This window comes from Rhinoraja longicauda, chromosome 23 (assembly GCF_053455715.1).
Source record: "Rhinoraja longicauda isolate Sanriku21f chromosome 23, sRhiLon1.1, whole genome shotgun sequence".
Classification (NCBI taxonomy): Eukaryota; Metazoa; Chordata; class Chondrichthyes; order Rajiformes; family Arhynchobatidae; genus Rhinoraja; species Rhinoraja longicauda.
In genome coordinates, this window is record NC_135975.1 from 33,408,804 (window position 1) to 33,431,262 (window position 22,459).

The 22,459-nt window shown below is 43.0% G+C and overlaps 1 protein-coding gene across 2 annotated transcripts in view; it reads right to left on the reverse strand.

The window, feature by feature from the left end:
* Positions 1–535: 535 nt before the first annotated feature.
* ints13 (integrator complex subunit 13) overlaps positions 536–22,459 on the reverse strand; it is a 77,917-nt gene continuing 55,993 nt past the window's right edge. For both annotated transcript variants that reach the window (XM_078420020.1, XM_078420019.1), the window contains 7 exons: positions 20,015–20,193; positions 17,841–18,011; positions 15,629–15,783; positions 8,652–8,882; positions 5,172–5,311; positions 2,047–2,182; positions 536–839 (listed from right to left, as the gene is read on the reverse strand). In XM_078420020.1, the coding sequence (XP_078276146.1) occupies positions 800–839; positions 2,047–2,182; positions 5,172–5,311; positions 8,652–8,882; positions 15,629–15,783; positions 17,841–18,011; positions 20,015–20,193 (1,052 nt within the window). In that variant the 3' untranslated portion in view covers positions 536–799. The remainder of the gene's footprint in view (positions 840–2,046; positions 2,183–5,171; positions 5,312–8,651; positions 8,883–15,628; positions 15,784–17,840; positions 18,012–20,014; positions 20,194–22,459) is intronic.

Genomic DNA, 22,459 nt, shown 5'->3' on the forward strand with positions numbered 1-22,459 from the left:
CACAATGATAGACCGCTCCAGTGACTTCAATGAACCTCTGAGCCATGACCACTTAAAGCAGAGCAGCAGCATTTAGAATGGTCTTGAGAATGTCAAGGCCAAACATTGTGAGCACACAGAAGTCCTGTGTAAACAGCAGAAAGAACCCACCACCTCACAAACCATCGAAGCAACCATCCCATCAGCTATGGTGGACGAGTCTGCAGTTCCCAGATTGTCCTCATCAGCTACCGCAGTACCCACAAAACCAAAGAAGCAGCAAGTCATTCCTGGTCCCAAGGAAAGGCCAAAGCAGGATGGTGAGGTGCTGCAGGACTGCACCAACACTGCTGGGTTTTAATGCGCCTGAAAATGGCCACAGAATGGTCTGATGCATCTAAAATGGGCAATAAATGCAACGACTAATCCTGAACCAAGTTAGATATGGACTACTTTATAATCAAAGTGGGAAGTTAAACGCAGAACAACAGTAAACCATGTGCAGTTGCAACAGTTTTAAGAAGCAGAGAACTAACACGTGTAGAAGTATAATTTTTATTTTTGAATTAATGTAACAAGTCTAAAAATGTCAATGTATTTCAAAGTAGAAAATGCCAACAAAGTGTAAAATTCTTCTTGATCTCAGCTTCAGCTGGAAAACCTCGTACATTTTGGTGCATTAATCTTTCAGCGGGAGCATGTTGGGAGGCAGAGGTCGATTTTCTTTAAATGTCTCGAGTTTGTAAATGAAAAATTCCCCACAAACACAACAAGCCAACCGACCTGGCACTTCTGAAACATCCTGCGTTGCAGCTTCCTTTCACTGTCTGCTGGCCTTACCGTTTTCATGTGTATCCATTCTACAAGACACAAAAATACAATGATACTATGTCACAAGGCAACGAGTTGCCCATATTATAACAGGCCGACATTTAACAAATAGTCAAAATGACTACAGCAAAACTCCAACAGTCTGGCTTTGGTGAGGCCAGATGGCAGATTTCCATACCTGGACATTATTCCTAATATCACATCACCTCCACAGCTAGACAGAAAAACACCTTTTTTCCACGAGCAGTAACTCTACTCAACAGCCAAGTCTGTAGCCTCCGTTTGCTCTGGTATTTTATTTCATTCTTCACATGTTTAAATTACGTTTTATTCTTAATTGTTTACAGTATGTCGTGTTGTTACTTGCGAGCAAAGCACCAAGATTCCTTGTATGTGTACATATCTGGCTAATAAAATGTATTCAATTCAATACTAGAATTCACCCATCTCCCATTGAGGTAGGCGAGTTTAACGGAAGGATAGACACGGTGGTGGCATAGCGGAAGAGCTGCTGCCTTACAGCGCCATAGAGCCGGGTTCAATCCTGACTACAGGTGCTGTCTGTACGGAGTTTGCATGTTCTCCCAGTGACCTGCGAGGGTTTTCTCCGAGATCTTCGGTTTCCTCCCGCACTCCAAAGACATACAGGTTTGTAAGTTAATTGGCGGTATAAATGTATAAAAATTGTCCCTAGTGTGTGTGGGGTAGTGTTAATGTGCGGGGATCGCTGGTCAGCGCAGACCCAGTGGACCGAAGGGCCTGTTTACGTGCTGTATCATTAAACTAAACTAAACTAAAAAAGCTGGAGTAACTCAGCGGGTCAGGCAGCATTTCTGTAGAAAAGGAATAGGTGATGTTTCGGGTCGAGACCCTTCCACAGACATTGAAGGAAAGATGGGAACACAAGCAGGGCGAGTTTAAAGGGAGTGTGTGAAGGGGAATCCTGGGTGAGTTGCTAGGGAGTGTGGGAATGGGGGCCTGGCAAGGCTGAAGGGAACAGGTGTACAGGTGGGAGGGATGGGGAGAGGGGCCGGGCTATAAATCAGACACCAAACAGTTGCATGAAATGAACAATGGGATAAGGGATTGCTGGAGTTTTACTAACATTATTAATAAGAGTTTTAAAAGAGTTTTAGCCTTTGAAGAAAACTTAATGAAAGCTCAGTTTTTACCGTATCATGACAGTGCAACTCGCGATCCAGAATTTCTAACCATAGACACAAAAGGGGTACTGACCCATTTTCCTCCTTGAGGTGTTGGTACAATTCAGCTTTGTTGTTAATGGAACTCAAACGGCCCGCAAATTCCTGATGCTTTCTTGAATTTGCTGTATTGATCCTATTCGTCCAGAAAGTGAGCAAAGAGACTGGACCTGGAGATTGTTGTCACAAAAAAAAGAGGCGGAACTGATCATTACCTATTTAAAACAGGACAAATTCCAAGCAGCTTTTGAAATGCACAAAATAGACAATTTCACCAAAGGCCTGAGCCCTCTCACCCTGTGATCCATTCGAAGGTGTTTATTCACAAAATGCTGGAGTAACTCAGCAGGTCAGGCAGCATCTCAGGAGAGAAGGAATGGGCGACGTTTCGGGTCGAGACCTTTCTTCAGACTGATGTCAGGGGGGCGGGACAAAGGAAGGATATAGGTGCAGACAGGAAGACAGTGGGAGATCTGGGAATGGGGAGGGGAAGAGAGGGTATTCCAGGTGAGACAGAGGTTCACCTGCACCTCCTCCAACCTCATCTATTGCATCCGCTGCTCCAGATGTCAACTTATTTACATGGCAAAACCAAACGCAGGCTCGGCGATCGCTTCGCTCAACACCTGCGCTCAGTCCGTATTAACCAATCTGATCTCCCGGTGGCTGAGCACTTCAACTCCTCCTCCCATTCCCAGTCTGACCTTTCTGTCATGGGCCTCCTCCAGTGCCATAGTGAGGCCCACCGGAAATTGGAGGAACAGCACCTCATATTTCGCCTGGGCAGCTTGCAGCCCAGCGGTATGAACATTGACTTCTCCAACTTTAGATAGTTCCTCTGAAACCTGCCCTCCTGTAATCCATTCAATGAACTTTAATCTGTGACTACCAGGGCAGGCGCAGCGGTAGAGTTGCTGCCTTACAGCGTTTACACCAGCATTTTGTGTTTTACTAGAAATTCCAGCATCTTCGTTCCTTTTGTCTCCATGTGAACTATTTACGAAGCAGCTCATCCTTATCACCTACATTCCAATTCCTTTTAAATGTCTCATAAATTAAATTGCCTGACACCATGCTGTTAAATATGTCACCCTTATATCTACGCACTTCCCGATTACAAAACTCAACTTCTCATTTTGCAGTGCTGTTCAATATTTTCTGTTTACTTAGTCCTGCACATATACTCTAAAGAAAATTGTCAATTTGCATTTGTGGTCCATTTTAAGCATTTACTTCCCAAAAATGGTGGCAATCTGCTTTTTGAAACGGAATGTAAATTAAACCCCTCCCCTTTCCCCCTGAAAGCTTAATAATATATTATAAAAAAATAAACTCTCAGGGATTTTTGTTTACATTAATGACTTAGATGAAGGGATTAAAAGTAACATTAGCAAATTTGCAGATGACAAAGCTGGGTGGTAGTGTGAACTGTGAGGAGGATGCTATGAGGATGCAGGGTCACTTGCTCAGGTTGTGTGAGTGGGCGGATGCATGACAGATGCAGTTTAATGTGGATAAATGTGAGGTTATCCACTTTGGTGGTAAGAATACAAAGGCAGATTATTATCTGAATGGTGTCAAGTTAGGAAAAGGGGAAGTACAAAGAGATCTGGGTGTCCTTGTTCATCAGTCACTGATAGTAAGCATGCAGGTACAGCAGGCGGTGAAGAAAGCTAATGGCATGTTGGCCTTCATAACAAGAGGAGCCGAGTATAGGAGCAAAGAAATCCTTCTGCAGTTGTACAGGGGCCTAGTGAGATCACACCTGGAGTGCAGTTTTGGTCTCCAAATTTGAGGAAGAACATGCTTGCTATTGAGGGAGTGCAGCGTAGGTTCACAAGGTTAATTCCCGGAATGGCGGGACTGTCGTATGTTGAAAGACTGGAGTGACTGGGTTTGTATATACTGGAATTTAGCAGGATGAGAGGGGATCTTATTGAAACATATAAGATTATTAAGGGATTGGACACGCTAGAGGCAGGAAACATGTTTCCAATGTTGGGGGAGTCCAGAGCCAGGGGCCACAGTTTAAGAATAAGGGGTAGGCCATTTCGAACAGAGATGAGGGGAAAAAAAATTCACTCAGAGTTGTAAAACTGTGGAATTCTCTGTCTCAGAAGGCAGTGGAGGCCAATTCTCTGGGTGCTTTCAAGAGAGAGCTAGATAGAGCTCTTAATGATAGCTGAGTCAAGGGGTATGGGGAGAGGGCAGGAACGGGGTACTGATTGTGGATGATCAGCCATGGTCACGGTGAATGGTGGTGCTGGCTCGAAGGGCCGAATGACCTACTCCCGCACCTATTGTCTAATGTCACAAGTTCAAGGGTTAAAAGGACGGCATGGTGGCGCAGCGGTAGAGCTACTGCCTTACAGAACCAGAGAAATGGGTTTGATCCCAACTACGGGTGCTGTCTGTACGGAGTTTGCACGTCCTCCCCGTGTCCTGCAGGGGCTTTCTTCAAGGTCTTCGGTTTTCTCCCATACTCCAAAGATGTACAGGTTTGTAGGTTAATTGGCTTGGTGTAAATGTAAAGTTTACCTAGTGTGTGTAGGGTAGTGTTAGTGTGCGGGGATCGCTGGTTGGTGCGGACTCAGTGGGCCAAAGGTCCTGTTTCCATGCTGTATCTGTAAACTAAAGTAAAAACGAAACTTAACCTTAAAAACTCTACCGGCACGATGGTACGGTGGTACAGTGGTAGAGCCTTTTCGGGCCAGATCCCCGGGTTCGATCCTAACTACGGGATTCCTTCTCTCCAGAGATGCTGCCTGACCTGCTGAGTTACTCCAGCATTTATTGAAATACCTTCGATTTGTACCAGCATCTGCAGTTATTTTCTTACACTAACTACGGGTGCTGTCTATACGGAGTTCGTACGTTCTCCCCGTGGCCGCATGGGTTTTTTCTAGGTGCTCTGGTTTCCTCCCACACTCCAAAAAGACATGCAGGCTTGTAGGTTAATTGGCTTTGGTAAAATTATAAATTGTCCCTAGTGTGCAGGATAGCACTAGGGTACGGGGATTGCTGTTCAGCATGGACTCAGTGTGCCGAAGGGCCTGTTTCTGCACTGTATCTCTAAACTAACCTAAATCTTTCATCTGTCTGGTGCTTTATGTGCAATGTAAAGGTCAAGACCACTATTTAGCAGCAAGCGCAACTTACCTTTAACCTTTTCTGGAGGCTGTGTTTCTCCTACGCTGACCCGTGGCTTTTTGTTCAGTGGTTCAGGCGAGTCAGGAGAGTCTTTGATTATCTCAGCTTCGGCTACTTCATCCTTTTCTCGTTCCTGTGCACCCTTTTGTCTTTACAGATAAATTCCAAACATTCATTAATTGAGCGTGCAGACAGAATAAAATTGTGTTAACATTCAATTGAAAACTCACGTCTACATGAAATGAGATGAGTCCAGCAGCGTAATCAAGGTTAGGTCTCACCCCAGTCACTCCCTCTTCTCCCCTCTCCATCAGACACGAGGTGTGAAAACGCACACCTCCACATTCAGGGGCAGTTTCTTCCCAGCTGTTATCAGGCAACTGAACCATCCTCCCAACAACTAAAGAGCGATCCTGAGCTACTATTCATCTCACTGGAGACCCTCTGATAGGTGTCAGAGGTTATGGGGAGAAGGCAGGAGAATAGGGTTAGGATGGAGAGATAGATCAGCCATGATTGAATGGCGGTAGACTTGATGGGCCCTGTGGCTTATTTCTACTCCCATCACTTATGACCCACAGACTATCTTAAATCGGACTTTACTGGACATTACCTTGTACTAAACATTATTCCGTTAATCATGTATCTGTACAGTATGATGGCTCAATTGCAATCATGTATAGTCTTTCCGCTTGCTGGTTAGCATGCAACAAGCGTTTTTCACTGTACCTCGGTAAACATGACAATAAACTGAGCTACAAACAAATGGCAGTTAAATTAATGCAGCCTTTCAGATTATCGTCATGTTACAATAGAAATTGAGTCAAATCCTAATAAAGAAGATTGGGCACTGTTCTCCTCTCAGAGTAACATTGGGATTTTATTCTGATCAAGCTTGAGGGTACATTAAGATGCTGCACTCCTCTGTTGGACAAGTGAATAGAAAAGTGCAGCCAACTGGCTCACAGAAAAAGCACGGATATTAATGCAAACTCATTCACTTTACAAACTGGATTACTTTGTAGTTTAATTTAGATATATCATAGAAACAGGCCCTTCGGCCGTCCGAGTCATCGTCGACCCCTTCACCCTCATTCTGTATTATGCACTTTTGCATCTACCTCCTGCAATTTAGGGGCAATTTACAGAGGCCAATTAATCTACAATTCTGCATATTTTTGGGATGTGGGAGGAAGCCGGAGCGCCTGGAGGAAACCCACACGGACACAGGAAGAATGTGCAAAGTCCACACAGACAGCACCCGAGGTTTGAATCGCTCTCTGGTGTGTGAGGCCAGTGTGCTAATCTTCTTAATTTAGAGATTATTAATCTTGTGAGTGAACCTATCTGAACAATGCTCTATTGATCAGATGCATGGGAGGCTCTACAAGGACTTGGCTTTCTTCAGGTCTTACCCATTCAGCTGGTGATGGAGCAAGGTACATTACATATCTTAGGTATCACAAAATGCTGGAGTAACTCAGCGGGTCAGGCAGCATCTCAGGAGAGAAGGAATGGGTGATGTTTCGGGTTGAGACCATTCTTCAGACTGATGTCAGGGGATGGGGCGGGACAAGGATAGGATGCAGTTGGAGAAAGGAAGACAGTGGGAGAACTGGGAAGGTGGAGGGGAAAGAGAGGGACAGAGGAACTATCTGAAGTTACCGCTGGGGTGTAAGCTGCCCAAGCGAAATATGAGATGCTGTTCCTCCAATTTGCGGTGGGCCTCACTAATGACAATGGAGGCCCATGACAGATGGGCCTCTAACTTCAGATAGTTCCTCTGTCCCTCTCTTTCCTCTCCCCCTTCCCAGTTCTCCCACTGACTCCCTGTCTCCAACTACATCCTATCTTTGTCCCGCCCCCCCTCTCCTGACATCAGTCTGAAGAAGGGTCTCGACCCGAAACGTCACCCATTCCTTCTCTCCTTAGATGCTGCCTGACCTGCTGAGTTACTCCAGCATTTTGTGATACCTTCGATTTGTACCAGCATCTGCAGTTATTTTCCTACATTACATATCTTTGCATACTCTGGATGACTGCCACACTGACAGGACATGACATGACATACACCAAATCCTTGTTATCTGCAAGCAATAGGGACTGGGAGTGTGCAGATAATAAAAAAACACAGGCACCAGCAAGGCCTCTTTTTTTCCTACCAAATGCAACCACAAATGAACGCTAATCTACCTTGTAATGTTCTGAGCGTTATAGGTAATGAATAAACACGGCAAAACACAAAAGGAAATCCAGGAAAACTCTGCACACTCGGAGGTTTGGTGGTTCTAGACTGGCAGATTTTTTAGACGAGTGGATGGTATTTCTATTGATATGTACGAAAATACTTTTATTTTTTAACCGCATGATGTAGAATTATAATCAATTTTCCAGTGAGCCTGGTGAGTAGGAGATAGGGGAACTGGATTTAAGGGAGTTCATGGGGGCAAATGGATAGAGTGGATGTGGAGAGGATGTTTCCATTAGTGGGAGAGTCCAGGACCAGAGGTCATAGCCTCAGAATAAGCGGATGTACCTTTAGGAAGGAGTTGAGGAGGAATTTCTTTAGTCAGAGGGTGGTGAATCAGTGGAATTAATTGCCACAGAAGGCTGTGGAGACCAAGTCACTGGATATTTTTAAGACATATAAAGATAAATTCTTGATTGGTACGGGATTTGTGAATAATCAGACCACAGATTATTGGAGTTTCACTGTATTAGCTAACAAGCTACTTCCATTGAATGTATTTGTACTTACAAGTTATCATTGGCTTTGAAATCACACGGTAGGGAAAATATAGGAGAAATAGTTGCGAATGCAGGTGAGGTTGTTACCCAAAATTGGAGAAATCACATTATCGGAGTAGAATTAGGCCATTTGGCCCATCAAGTCTACTCCGCCATTCAATCATGGCTGATCTCTGCCTCCTAATCCTATTTTCCAGCCTTCTCCCCATAACCCTTGACACTTGTTCTAATCAAGAATTTGTCTATCTCTGCCTTAAAAATATCCACTGACGGCCACAGCCCTCTGTGGCTATGTTCCACAGATCAACCACCCTCTGACTAAAGAAGTTCCTCCTCACCTCCATTCTAAAAGAGCGCCCTTTAATTCTGAGGCCATGACAATTCAATGTTCAAATGTTCATTGCGTTGGGTTATAAGTTAGACAAGTCTGCAACCTCCGTTAGGCGACGTCGGGGCCTCCAGACCTACACTGTCCGCACCTACACTGTCCGGAAGGTAGACACAGATTTTAGCCAGCATCTGCAGTTTTTTTTCTTACTTCACTGTCCGGACCTGCAGCACCTCCCGGGCCTAATACGGGACAAGGGCGGTCCCGTACGGGACAAATCAATTTAGCCCAAAGTACGGGAAGCCCCGGCCAATAAGGGACAGTTGGCAACCCTACCAAGTGGAATACGAGGTGAATTCAATGTTATTCTGATGATACCTATAGCCCCTTAACTTAGACGACACTACGCTCACCGTTCAGATTCTTGCCAGGACTTGTCAGGCTCGTATTCTTTTACTGGTTTTTCGGATTTATCTTCTTTGTCTTCCCTTTTCCTCCGACTCTTTTTGCGCTCTTCTTCTTCCGGAGGCTTGCTCCGACAGGCCAGCAAACATTCCAGTACACGCTGGTGTTTCTCGGAGTTGTTTAAGTGTGCCCTTACGAGGGTTTCTAACTCATTCCACATTATCCGGTATTGTTCATCTCTGCAAGGGATTGGGTTCAGAACACATGACTGATTACTGGCTTAAAACAACCAAACCAAAATCAAAATGCCTGTCTACCATATAAATTACATCAGTCAGACCCACTGTCATTTTGTTTTCATCTTGCATTTGAACATGTAGTTCAGCAGAAACTATATGTACTATCTTGCACCAGTTCTCTCTACAAGTGTTGGTGAATATTCAGAGAACCATTTTTAATGGAATTATTTACCTCAGTCATGCTTTACAGCACATAATTTTTAAGATCGGTTTAAGTCCACATATGTTAACATTCGAAGCCCTGATGAGAATCAAGCTCATGGGCGCACAGTAAAAATAATCAATTAAGGAAATCAATCTCTGATCACTGAATTTTGCCTTAAAAATCAGTTTCACCAAAGGCTCTACTATAACATACCTAAACTTAGATTGTCGCCATACTTCCGAACACAAATGCCATCAAATTGATAAGATCATAAGATATAGGAGAATTAGGCCAGAAGTAGGCCATTCAGACTAGGGTCTGCTCCACCATTCGATCATGGCTAATCTATGTTTTCTTCACAATCTCATTCTCCTTCCTTCCCCCCTTAACTATGGACTGATTATCCTGAGTGATGGCACAAATACCAATTCTGATTTGAAATAAAAACAATTCACCTCTCAAACATGCAGTAGGTAAAAGCCAAGAGGAATGGCTATCACTGAAAAAAGTAGCAATTATGTGGAACATAATAATACAATTCAGCACAAAAGGGATGGGCATGGTTAAGAGTAGGGGAGAAACACATCAAAAACTCCCATACTCCGCCTACCTCAACAACTACAGATAACAAGAACATTTGAAAATTTGGAAATTACTTGCAGCATTTCAGAACAGCACAAACAGAAAAAGATGGGCTATTAAATTAAAATGAAAAGATAAGAGAAGAAAAAGTTAAGAGAATCAGAGAGGATAGAGTCCTAGAACTGCAGAGATGGAGACAGGCCCAACGTCCATGCTGATCACATTAACCCTACGTGCCCATTGCCCCCCAAACATTTCTTATCCATGTCCAAGTGTCTTTTAAATATCGGAATTGACCCAGCCACTACTGTTTCCACTGGCAGCTCACTCCATTTATCTACCATCCTCTGAGTGAAAATGGTGCCCTGCAAGTCCCCTTTAACTCACACATTGTAGTGAGTTAACTCACTACATATTGGTAACTGTAACTTTAAGCACAGTACTATAATGGTATGATTTGTGTCTTGCGATATATTCTATATCTTATCAGTCTCGTGAATATGCGCAGTGTACTTTTGTGAAATACAAAGACCCACACTGGCAACATCATGTACTGAAAACCTGTGCTTGTTTCTATCTACTTGCTGAAACTGTAATATCTTACAATAATAATAATAATAATGCATTACATTTGTATAGCGCTTTTCTAAAAACAAAGACGCTTTACAGGGTTTACTAAAACATAGAAAAAAAAATAAAAAAATAAGTAAACGAACAGAAAAGGAAAAATAAGGTGAGGTGACAGTCAGTGGTTGAAGGCAGTGCTGAACAGGTGAGACTTCAGTGATGTTTTGAATGTGGTGAGTGAGGAGGAGTCTCTGATGGTCTGAGGTAGTGAGTTCCAGAGGGTGGGACCAGCGATGGAGAAGGCCCTGCCCCCAGGATCTGAGTTTGGTCCGGATGGGGGGGGACAGGAGGTTAGCAGCAGCAGAGCGGAGGGTACGGGTGGGAATGTGTCTGTGGAGTAGGTCAGTCAGGTAGGATGGGGCCAGGTTATGGAGGGCTTTGTAGGTCATGAGGATTTTGTACTGGATTCTCTGGGGGATGGGGAGCCAGTGGAGCTTGTAAAGGACAGGGGTGATATGGTCACAGATCGGGGAGTGGGTGAGTAGACGGGCAGCGGAGTTCTGGATATATTGGAGTTTATTTATGATTTTTTAGGGTGAACCATAGAGGAGGCTGTTACAGTAGTTCAGACGGGAGGTGATGAAGGCGTGGATGAGGGTTTCTGCAGCTGTGGAGGAGAGGGACGGACGGAGACGGGCGATGTTTTTGAGGTGGAAGAAGGCTGTCTTGGTGATGTGTTTGATGCGTTTGTCGAAGGAGAGGGTTTGATCAAAGATGATTCCAAGATTCCGGATGTGAGGGGAGGTGGATACTGGGAAACCATCAATATTGAGGGTGAAGTTGTGGGTGGATTTGGTGAGCTTTTTTGAACCAATGATGATGATTTCAGATTTGTCGCAGTTTAGTTTGAGGAAATTGAATTGAAGCCAAGATTTTATTTCAGTGATGCAGTTTGTCAGGGTAGTGTGTGGTGGTGGAGATTAACTTGGTGGAGATGAGGAGCTGGATATCATCGGCGAAGCAGTGGAAATTGAGACCATGACGGCGGATTAATTGACCAAGGGGGAACAGGTAGAGGATGAAGAGGAGGGGGCCGAGAACAGAACCTTGGGGGACACCTTGGGGGAGGGGAGCGGTGGGGGAATTTGCAGTTATTAATGGAGATGAACTGGTGCCTGTCGGAGAGGTATGATTTGATCCAGGATAGGGCAGTGCCGGAGATGTTAAAGGTGGTTTCAAGTCAGGTGAGGAGGATGGAGTGATTTATGGTGTCAAAGGCGGCGCTGAGGTCGAGTAGGATGAGAATGTTGAGGTTGCCAGCGTCAGAGGAGAGGCAAAGGTCGTTGGTGATTTTGAGGAGTGCAGTTTCAGTACAATGGCGATGAGGATGGGATAGAGTTGGTGAACTCAACCTTTAAATACAGTGCAGGACTGTTTTGCAATATGCAGTATTATTTAACATTTTAAACAGCAAATACGGAGCTGTGTCGCAGTTGTTTGCGAACTGGACATGATAGGCCACAGATCCTTCAATGCATGGGACTGTAGTTTGAAACAGCAGCTGTATAAATTGTCTAGAGCTTGTCAGGCTATCTTTGTGTTGTGTCTATGGGGCAAGATGGTTGCCTTGGGATACATAGGCTGACTAGGGACTTCACAAGAACAGTGAAACCTTTACCTTGTACTGTGAGGCAATGGAAATGTTTTTAATTGCAAATTACATTATTGAAGCTGAAGAAACAGTGGATGATGATCAAGTGCAGATAAGAGCACAAAACAAGGCCATCCAGGAACGAAAGAAAGCCATTCTATTAACTGAAATTGGTCCTGAGGTTTATGAAACTCTCACCAACATCCTTGCCCCAGAGAAAGCAAGGAATGTTTCATTTGAGAATGTTCTTTCAAAACTTGATGCTCACTTCAACCCTAAGCCCATAGAGATTGCAGAACATTACAAATTTCACACAAGAAACCAGCAGTCTGGTGGGACTGTGGGTGAGCACATTATCTAATTGAAGAAGTTAGCTCTACACTGCAAATTTGCGACATTTCTGGATCGAGCTTTGCGTGATAGATTTGCATCGGCTGGTTGAGCGAATCCACTCAAAATGATTGAACACACCAGCCCTAACCTTTGATTTGGCGTGCAAAACTGCTTTGGCCATAGAGATGGCATGTCAAAGTGCACATGAAATTTCGACCAACACATGCTGGAAAAGTCAACAGTCAAAAGGCAGTTCCAAAACACAAGCATGACAAGACAGGGAAAAGGCCTTCACAGCAAAGTTCTGGGAAAAGCGCAGATATGTGCTATCGATGCAATGGTCAACACAATGCAAATAAGTGGCAGTTCAAGGACTCCACGTGCTACAACTGTCAAAAGAAATGCCATATTGCATCAGCATGTAGAGCACCATCACAGGATAAAGCAAAACAAAAGGCTCGACAAAACCAAATGCGTGGGATTCACCACCTCGAAGAACACTCAGAGAGTGATGAACTTGGACTGTACGGCATCTATACAAAAAAACGGTGGGTCTGGAAAGGAAGACTCAGACAATGGTCAAAGTGAACAATCAATACATTACAATGTGTATTGATACCGCTGCTGATTGCACAATTATAAGCAAAGCTATGAATCCAAGTTTAGCAATATGCCTATCACAGAAACAAACATTCAGCTGAAAACGTACTCTGGACAAGTGTTGGAGACATGTGGAGAGATAGTTTGTGATGTACAACACAAAGCCAAGACTTAAGTTGCCAACAGTTGTCGCACGTTATGTCAATAGACTAACATTTCTTGGGCAAAAATTGGCTCCGCTTACTGAAACTGGACTGGAAATCTGTATTCCAAGTCAAAGCGCAAACACAACTGGATCAGTTGTTGCAGAAGCATCATGCTATGTTCAACTCTGTTCAGCTATGTTCTGTCTGAAGAAGGGTCTCGACCTGAAACATCACCAATTCCTTCTCTCCAGAGATGCTGCCTGACCCGCTGAGTTACTACAGCATTTTGTGTCTACCTTCGATTTAAACCAACATCTGCAGTTCTTTCCTGCACATGCTATGTTCAATGACAGCTATGATGGCATAAAGGGTGAGCATGCACACATCAGGATTCCACCCTGATGGAACCTGTCTACTGTAGACCACGATCAGTACCATATTCGCTGAAAAGTAAAGTGGAAGGTGAAATCAAAAAGGTGGAACAAAATGGTGTACTGGTTAAAATAGATCGCAGTGATTGGGCTACTCCAATAGTAGTGGTTCTGAAAGCGGACAACACGGTAAGATTGTGTGGAGACTACAAAGTGACCATCAACCAGGCAGTAGATGAAGAATAGTATCCACTACCAACCTCACAAGATTTATACACTGAACCTGCTGGTTCCAAGATATTCTCTAAGCTAGATCTGTCACATGCATATGCTCAGCTAAATGTTGAACATAAGAGCCAGTAGCACCTCACGATAAACACACACATGGGGCTGCATTCCTACACAAAAGTACCCTATGGTGTGAAGTCAGCACCAAAAATCTCCCAAGCTACAATGGACAAGATTCTGCAAGGAATATCACATTGTTTGAGCAATCAAGATGACTTGCTGATTGCGACTGTTACTGAGGAGGGGAATCTGGAGATACTTAGTGAAGTGTTGAAACGGCTCGATGATCACAATCTAAAGTTGGAAAGAAGCAAATGTGCATTCTTACCGACCGAAGCAGTGTATCTTGGTTTGAAAGTGGATCAACGTGGACTACAACCAGTGAAGGAAAAGATTGAAGCTATAGCAAACGCACCAACACCACACAATGTGTCTCAACTCCGCTCCTTCCTGGGTATGGTACAGTTACTCACGCTTCTTACCCGAGTGAGCAACAAAACTAGTTCCTCTTCACAAGTTGTTCAACAAGGATAAAAAATGGGAATGGTCCAAAGAGCAACAGAATGTTTATGATGCATGAAAGAAGAGCTGCACCAGTGATGCATTACTCGTTTATTGTGATACAAATCGCGTGTTGAAGTTAGCTTGTGATGCACCTAGTTGTGGGGTAGGAGCTGTGAATCCACATGTAATGGAACATGGACATGACATGAAACGCCTATAGCCTTTGCATCACGCACATTTACCAAGAGTGAGCGTAATTATGCACAAATCGAGAAAGAAGCCCTTGGTATCATCTTTGGGATCAAGAATTTCCATCAGTATCTGTTGGGTAGGAAATTCACCCTGGTTACTGATCATCAGCCACTTCTCGCTATTCTTGGTCCTCGGTCAGCAATACCTACAATGGGAGCCTCGAGGATGCAGTGCTGGGCAGTTCACCAGTCACAGTATGAATGCAGCATTGAGTACTGCCGCTCAAAAGAAAGTGCTATCGCTGATGGATTGTCGCGTTTGCCTCATGATAATGGTAACTGTAACTTTAAGAACAGTACTATAATGGTATGATGTGCATCAAGTGATATATTCTATATCTTATCAGTCTCGTGAATATGTGCGAGTATGTGCAGCACCTTTGTGAAATGAAAAGACCCACACTGGCAACAGTGTGTACTGAAAACTTGTGCTTGTTTCTATCTACATGCTGAATCAGTAATATCTTACACACACAAAATGGGAATTAAATAGGAAAATGAAGAATGGTGCAAGATATTTATTTCTTTGTAACTTGCTGAGCATTTCTTGTTTTTTAAAATCATTTATCGCGTGTGGCACCAACCAAATCACCCAAAGGTGGGTTTTAAGCTCACAACAAGATACTCTAAAACAAATACCTGGTTGATCACTGGAAAGAGAGGATGCGTTACAGGGATCATAACCATTAAATTTCCAAGAATAAACCTTGCATTCCTATACAACAGGACCCACGGAGAATCCAGTGGGCGTGGAATTAACACCAGCATTGCAGAATCCTGGAAAATTTGTCTCGAAATGGCAGAGTTTTTGATGAACTTTCTCCCCACAGCTTAGTTTATTCAGGCAAGGGGTGTGCTTTAAACACAACAGCTACTGAGAGTAGAAGTTAAGAACATAGGAAAAAGGAGTAGGCCGTTTATCATCATGTATCTGCACCATTATTCATTGTGATCAGTTGATCTTTCGCCTCGGTACCAGTTTGCTGAACTAACTACTAATTGCATGATTCCCTTTTTATCTGTCTCTGAGCCTCCACAGTACTCCTGGGTAGAACAAGCTTTCTTCTCATTTGTCCAAAATGGCTGATGCCTTACTTTGATCCTGTTACCCCTGAGTTCAAGACATTACAGCCAGGGATCCATACAGTCAAGTCCCTTAGGAAGGTACCAGGTGCAGACAATAGAAATATGCATATCAATACTTCCTGTGACAGCAAAACTATTGTTCTGGACAACTGAAACATTTACCTTTTGGAACCTTTGCCTCTGGTGCCAGCTGTTGAAATGGGTAAGTGATCATTTTTTCTCTCCATATCTACTAAGTTGTAGATGGTTTTTTGGCAATTGAGGATATCGTCATCAGTCAGATTTTCTTTCACAATTAAACTAGCTAATGGTACAACCTGGGCATGAAAACAGGAGGGGTAAATTAAACAATCAGGCACATAACAGCTGCAGGTATCAAAAGGAAGATATGCAAGTAATATTTCCTTTTGAAATACTGTATGTAATAGTCAAGTTACTTTAGCCTGGAGCACTTTGCGGATCCGAGATCATGTTACCTTGCAAAGCTGATAATTTTACAAATGGGGTCAGGAATCATGCTGGAAAGGTTTATGGTTTATCTTTAATGTGTCTATGGCTACTTTCTCCATAGTTCTGATTAAGGTATCAACAAATATGTAATGGAACAATATGGAATTTACAAACTGCTTGTTCTATGAGGGCTCGGTTAGTACATTCAATTTAAGTTGAAGCAAAGTTTGAGCATCAAATTTCAGCACATTAAACTGAATGCACTGCACTGTCAACCAGGGATTCATTCTACCGCTACCTGAGGAAATGGCAGCGTTAACATTTGATAGGAAGGCGGATTCTTCCAAAGCCATCAAAACATATAATTTGGTCATTTAACTCATCACCAACCTTTGAGACAACTATCTGACAGTTTGCAAATTCCCTTCTTCGCCATGTTGAAATATTTCAACGTGATTAAGGCAACTTTCTCACTCTGGTCATTCCTTCTTCTCCCCTCCCCCATCGGGCAAAAGATACAAAAGCTTGAAAGCTGATACCATCAGTTTCTTCCCCTTATTATCAGACAATTAAACAGTACTCCATAAGCCAGGGTGTAGTCTCGATCTTCCAACCTAGCTCATTGCCTAAATTGGACTTTTCTCTGGAAAAGTAAAATTTGCACTCTGGTATTTTTCTCCCTGACTGCCTGATGTGCTCGTGTGTGGCTTGATTGTACTCATGTGCAGTATGCACTGATACATTTGGATAGCATGCAGGAGAAAGCCTTTTCACTATATCTCGGCACACATCACCATAAGAAGCCAATACTGTTCACACCATAATAATGGTTTTGCAAAGGCTTAGGATGCTTAACATATATACCTCATGTCATTTTTAGCGAGAAAATTGGGATTTGGAGTGATCCAATCGGAGTAACCATCACACACAAACGTAGACCATTTAGAAGAATTTGATTATGATTAAAATGTCATCTTACTTACAAACAGGAGGCCAAATGGGCCATGGGCTCAATGGAGACTCCCAGCCGAGTAATTTATTTTGGGTTATTAACTTATTTTTATGTCTTTGGGATTATGGAAGGAAACCAGAGCACAGGAGAAACTCCGTTATAGACAACAAACTCCGCACTGATTGAATCTGGGTAGCTGGAGCTATGAGGCAGGTCCAACTCCTGTAGCATCCGACTGAACAATAATAACCCAAACAGAACCAACCCAATGACAGTGATTAACGATATCTAGAATATAAGATGCAGAACGGAGCAAGGAAATGCTCTCAGCTTGGTTGACACAGATGGTTATATTTCCACAAGGCAGGGTAGTGACGCAGTGGTAGGGTTGCTGCCTCACAGCGCCCGAGACCCGGGTTCCATCCTGACTATGGGTGCTGTCTGTACGAAATTTGTTCGTTATCCCTGTGACCTGCGTGGGTTTTCTTCACGAGCTCTGATTTCCTCCCACTCTCCAAAGACGTACAGGTTTGTAAGCTAATTGGGTAGGTAAAATTGTAAATTGCGTGTGTGCGGGAATCGCTGGTCAGTGTGGATTCAGTGGGCCGAGGGCCTGTTTCCACGCTGTATCTCTAAACTAAAATAAAATTAAGATATCCAATAATATTACAGTGTGTTTTAAATCTGTAGCGAAGAACCAATAGAAGCATTTTTTTTAAAAAATTGTGGGTATGGGCTTTATATTTTAAAAAGCTGCATATGATTTGTTTAGCAACAACTACTTTGTGTAATTTTTGTGTGTCTTTTGTCATTTGCATCTGCAGCTCCTTGCACCTGCATAGAAAGATCAGAGCTGTCCCTCTTTGAATACTTTGAATAAGGCAATGATTGATCAAAACACTGGAAGATGAACATAAACCCACAACTTGCATACATTACACTGTGAATGAGTGTCAAATTAAATTTTCTTACAGCTTGCATGTTAAAGATTGTAGTTTGAGATATAATCATTGGCCAATAGCGAGTATGTCTCTCCAATTGAGATTTTGCTTTCTCCAACGGCACTTCCATACTCCCATCCAGCAGGTATCGTGTTTCGTGCACAGGAGCTAGTCTATTTTCCCTCATGAACTCGCCAAAGTCCTAGAAAAAAAAAAGTATAAAATTATGTGAAATGTTGGTGCTCATATGTCCTAACAATTTATTGGAAAAACACTTGTTAATCTGACCATGTATCTTTTTTTAAAGAGACACAGGGTGAAAACAGGCCCTTTGGCTCACCGAGCTACAATGACCAGCGATCCCTGCACACTAACACTATCCTACATACATTAGGGACAATTTACATTTATACCAAGCCAATTAACCTACAAGCCTGTAGGTCTTTGGAGTGTGGGAGGAAACAGAAGATCTCAGGGAAAACCTACACAGGTCATGGGGAGAACGTACAAACTCCGCACAGACAGCGCCCGTAGTCAGGATCAAACCCGGGTCTCTGGCGCTGTAAGGCAGCAACTCTACCGCTGCACCACCGTGCCACCCCTTGTGCCACCGCGCACCCCCCCCCTAAGATAACTATATATTATCCCTCAGATAATATAAATTTGTATCACTCACTATGTGATAAAGATGTCATACTTTAGCAGAAGCAAACACTGTTCATACTTATCATTCAAAACAATAACACCAGAAGAGCAGTGAGCATTTAAAAACTAACTTACAAATTGGAAATGTCAAATAGAAATAATAAATCGATCTATCCACTTCTTCCTTGCACAAAATTCGACAAGCGTTAAATTGGATCTGTTCCAAACAAGGTATAGGAAAGAGGTTCAGTTGTTAATGGTGATGCAACTGAGCAATACAAGTCAGCAGGTGCTGGCCCAATTCTTTCCTGTGTGTAGCCTACAGGGACAGCAGAGAATTGGCTACATGCTACCAGGTTGGGATTCAGCCAGGGTTCCTAACGCTGAACACCACCTGGTGACTCCTGCTGGTAAGTCCAATGTCAATGGGTAAAGTATAGGAGCATGACCAGGGGGGGGAATTAAATCATTCAGAAACTCGTGACCATGTTGCCATCATAATTTATTAGTAGAGAGGCAAGGAAAATCGGTAATTAGGTTTGGTTGTGACACAAAGTATTTTCTGGTTCTTCCACCCCAAATTAAACAGTGCCTTTTGATTACTTTTGGTGAATGAGGATTGCATCCAGGATTTGTTTAGCACTGGATGGAAGAAAAATGGATGAGTCAGAATGGCCGAAACGGTGGCGTAGCCGTAGAGCTACTGCCTTACAGCACCAGAGACCCGGGTTTGATCCTGACAACGGGTGCTTGCCTGTACTGAGTTTGTACGTTCTCCCCATGACCTGCGTGGGGTTTCTCTTCAGTTTCCTTCCACGCGCCAAAGAGGTACCAGTGTGTAGATTAATTGGTTTGGTATATATGTAAAATTCTCCCTAGTATGTGGAGGATGGTGTTAGGGCACGGGGATTTGCTGGTTAGCACGGACTCGGTGGGTCAAAGGGCCTGTTTCTGCGCTGTATCTCCAAACTAAACTTTATCTCCCCATCCATGTATGGATGGATATCTCTAACTAACTAAAGCAACTTTGATAACTGTAGAAGGAGAAAATGGCCATCAATTTTGTAGTCTCCATTCTTGTTCATGTATGGGAATCACAAATACGGTTTCCAATTTTCTATTTGCTTACGTCAGGTAAATCTCGGGTTAGTATTTAGACAAAAGCCTAATACGTTGAACCAAATGATTGGAATACAAATATGTTTCTACATATATATTCCCATTAAAATAATTTCAAAATTTTACTGATTACAGCATTTTAAGACGACATATTACAGAATTCAATTCTGTAATTGGCATAAATTAGTAAATATAATTTCTTTACAAGAAATGAGTAACTAGATCCAAAGCTTCACAAAAACAGTTAAAGGCTCTTCAAAAATAGCACTAAAGACTATTTTCTGTGGAAAAAAATGGATACGTTCATTCAGATGTAGACTTTTCAACGTATATTGCTGTTAGCTTTTAAGCAAGCAGCTCACATAGAAACAATTAGACAATTATAATTTGCTTCATATACATTTGTGAAAATAGTACATATTTTCTTGCAAAATGACTCACCGTGATTCTGTAGTCAGTAACCCTTCCTCCACACCCTTCACTGATTGATGGGGGATCCTCCAGGATGGAACGAACACAGCTCAAGACATGCAGGAAAATCTCACCACCATGGCTGCAAAGCATATGACTAATCACCTTGGAACCTGACTTACGAGGTTGTTCCAGCAGTACTGATCGACCTGATGCAAAAAGAAGTTCATTGCAAATGTTAGCTTCCCATTTACTACATTTTAACGTTGGCAATACTTCATTCATTGAAACATGCTTTGGATCCTTTAAAGTCCTACAGAAATTAACTTCATTTGAGAATCATTGCAATAAAACTGAAGGCAATTTAAGAAGCAGAAAATGGTCGGCAAATAGATTGTGTGTGCAGTTAATGCTGTGATAACGTTGTTCTAAACATAGTACCAAATATCACAAAACACAAAGTACTGGAGTAACTCAGCAGGTCAGGCACCATCTGTGATGGGAACGAATAGATGACATTTAGGGTCAGGACCCTTCTTCAGATGGGTCTGAAGAAAGGTTCGGATCCAAAACATCCTAGTACCACGAGAACGTGGCTGTAGTCTTAGTTAACAACTTTCATCGGGTGGATTTAGGTAGAGTTCTTACTCTGCGAGTTATCCCCAGCTGGGTTTGTGATTTGCTGTGTGAACCCCCAAACACATGGCAGCTATTTCTGTAGAAGGTTCCCAACCAGAAACACCTTATGTCCATCATTCCCTCCATGAATGCTGCCTAACTCTCCCAGTTTCCCCAGTAGTGTTTTTTGCTACAAATAAGATCTGCTGCATTTAACACCACTTTTAAGATACAGGTCCACCATCGATTTTCTGGCACCCTTGGTTTCAGAGCCTTTCTGGATTATCTGTTTTGCCAGACCATCAGAGGACATGGCCTTGGGGGACCGAAATACTGGTCCACAAAGTCGGCCTCGGAAGTCGGCTATGGGAATGGATCGGCTAGCTCCAGAGCCCCAGCCACAAGGGGTAAATTCAACCCGCCAATTGCCGCGGAAGTCCCGATGAGGTCGAGATTGGCTGCCTCACCAGGTCTAGGCACCATCTTTTTAGGGGACCTCCGGAGGGGGAAGGGGGGGGGGGAATTTTGGCTGCATTAAAGCAGTGGACGGGCCACCATCAGTGGTGGGCCTGCATTGTATTTCTTTTGAATACTTCTAATTCCTAATCTCCTAATTGATGCAATAATTCAATAAACCTGTAACAGAATAAACATTTGAAATGCTATATCAGAATCAATAAAAGGTGGAGCCTAGGAAATAAATGTTAAGCACTAATTTTGCTAGTTACTTTAATTATGTAGGAAGATGAATGCGTAAGTAACTTAAAATTATACAGTAAATGTATTTAAAAATAAATATGGAAAAAAACTAATTATATTTAGTCTACATGATAGAAGTTCGTTATTTAGCATTATTAACAGGAACATTTGAAGTGTTTAATATCCCTTCATATTAGGGATACAATATTTAGTGCAAATACTTATTTTGAAGGAGGACAGGAGAAGAGTTTGGAAGTCCAGATACTAACTAGCCTGGGCAGAACACTAAAATCCAACTATACAGTACAGAACACCCTCTGAATTATATAGGAATGTCTGGGAGGATTTAGTAGTTATTTCATAGTCATATAGCACAAAATCATGCCCTTCAGCCCAACTCATCCATACTGACTAAGTTGCCCCATCAAAGGTAACCCCATTTGCCAGCGAATGCAGCGCCGGAGACTCAGGTTCGATCCTGACTACGGGTGCTGTACTGTAAGGAGTTTGTACGTTCTCCCCGTGACCTGCGTGGGTTTTCTCCGAGATCTTCGGTTTCCTCCAACACTCCAAAGACGTACAGGTATGTAGGTTAATTGGCTGGGTAAATGTAAAAATTGTCCCTAGTGTGTGTAGGATAGTGTTAATAGTGCGTTAGTGTGCGGGGATCGCTGGGCGGCGCGGACTTGGTGGGCCGAAAAGGCCTGTTTCCGCGCTGTATATATATGATATGATAATACAGAACATAGAAACGTGTTGTGCAGGAACAAGCCCTTCGGCCCACATCTGTGTCATATAACCATCACCTTCTGCGTGAAAACATTGCCCCTCACATTCCTATTAATATTCCCATCTTATCCTAACCCTATACCCTCAAGCACTCAATACCCCTTCCCTGGGAAAAGGACTGTGCATTAACCCTATCATTGCGCATTGTGATTTTATACACCTTTATAAGATCACCCCATAGTCTCCTGCATACTAAGGAATAAAGTCCTAACCTTCCCATAGCTCATTGTCCTCGAGTCTTGGCAACATCTTCAAATCTTCTCTGTACACTTTCCAGGGTGACAACACCTCATAAATACCCCAAGTACAACCTCACCAACATCTTGTACAACTGTAACATCATGTCCCAACCTCTCTACTCAGTTCCCT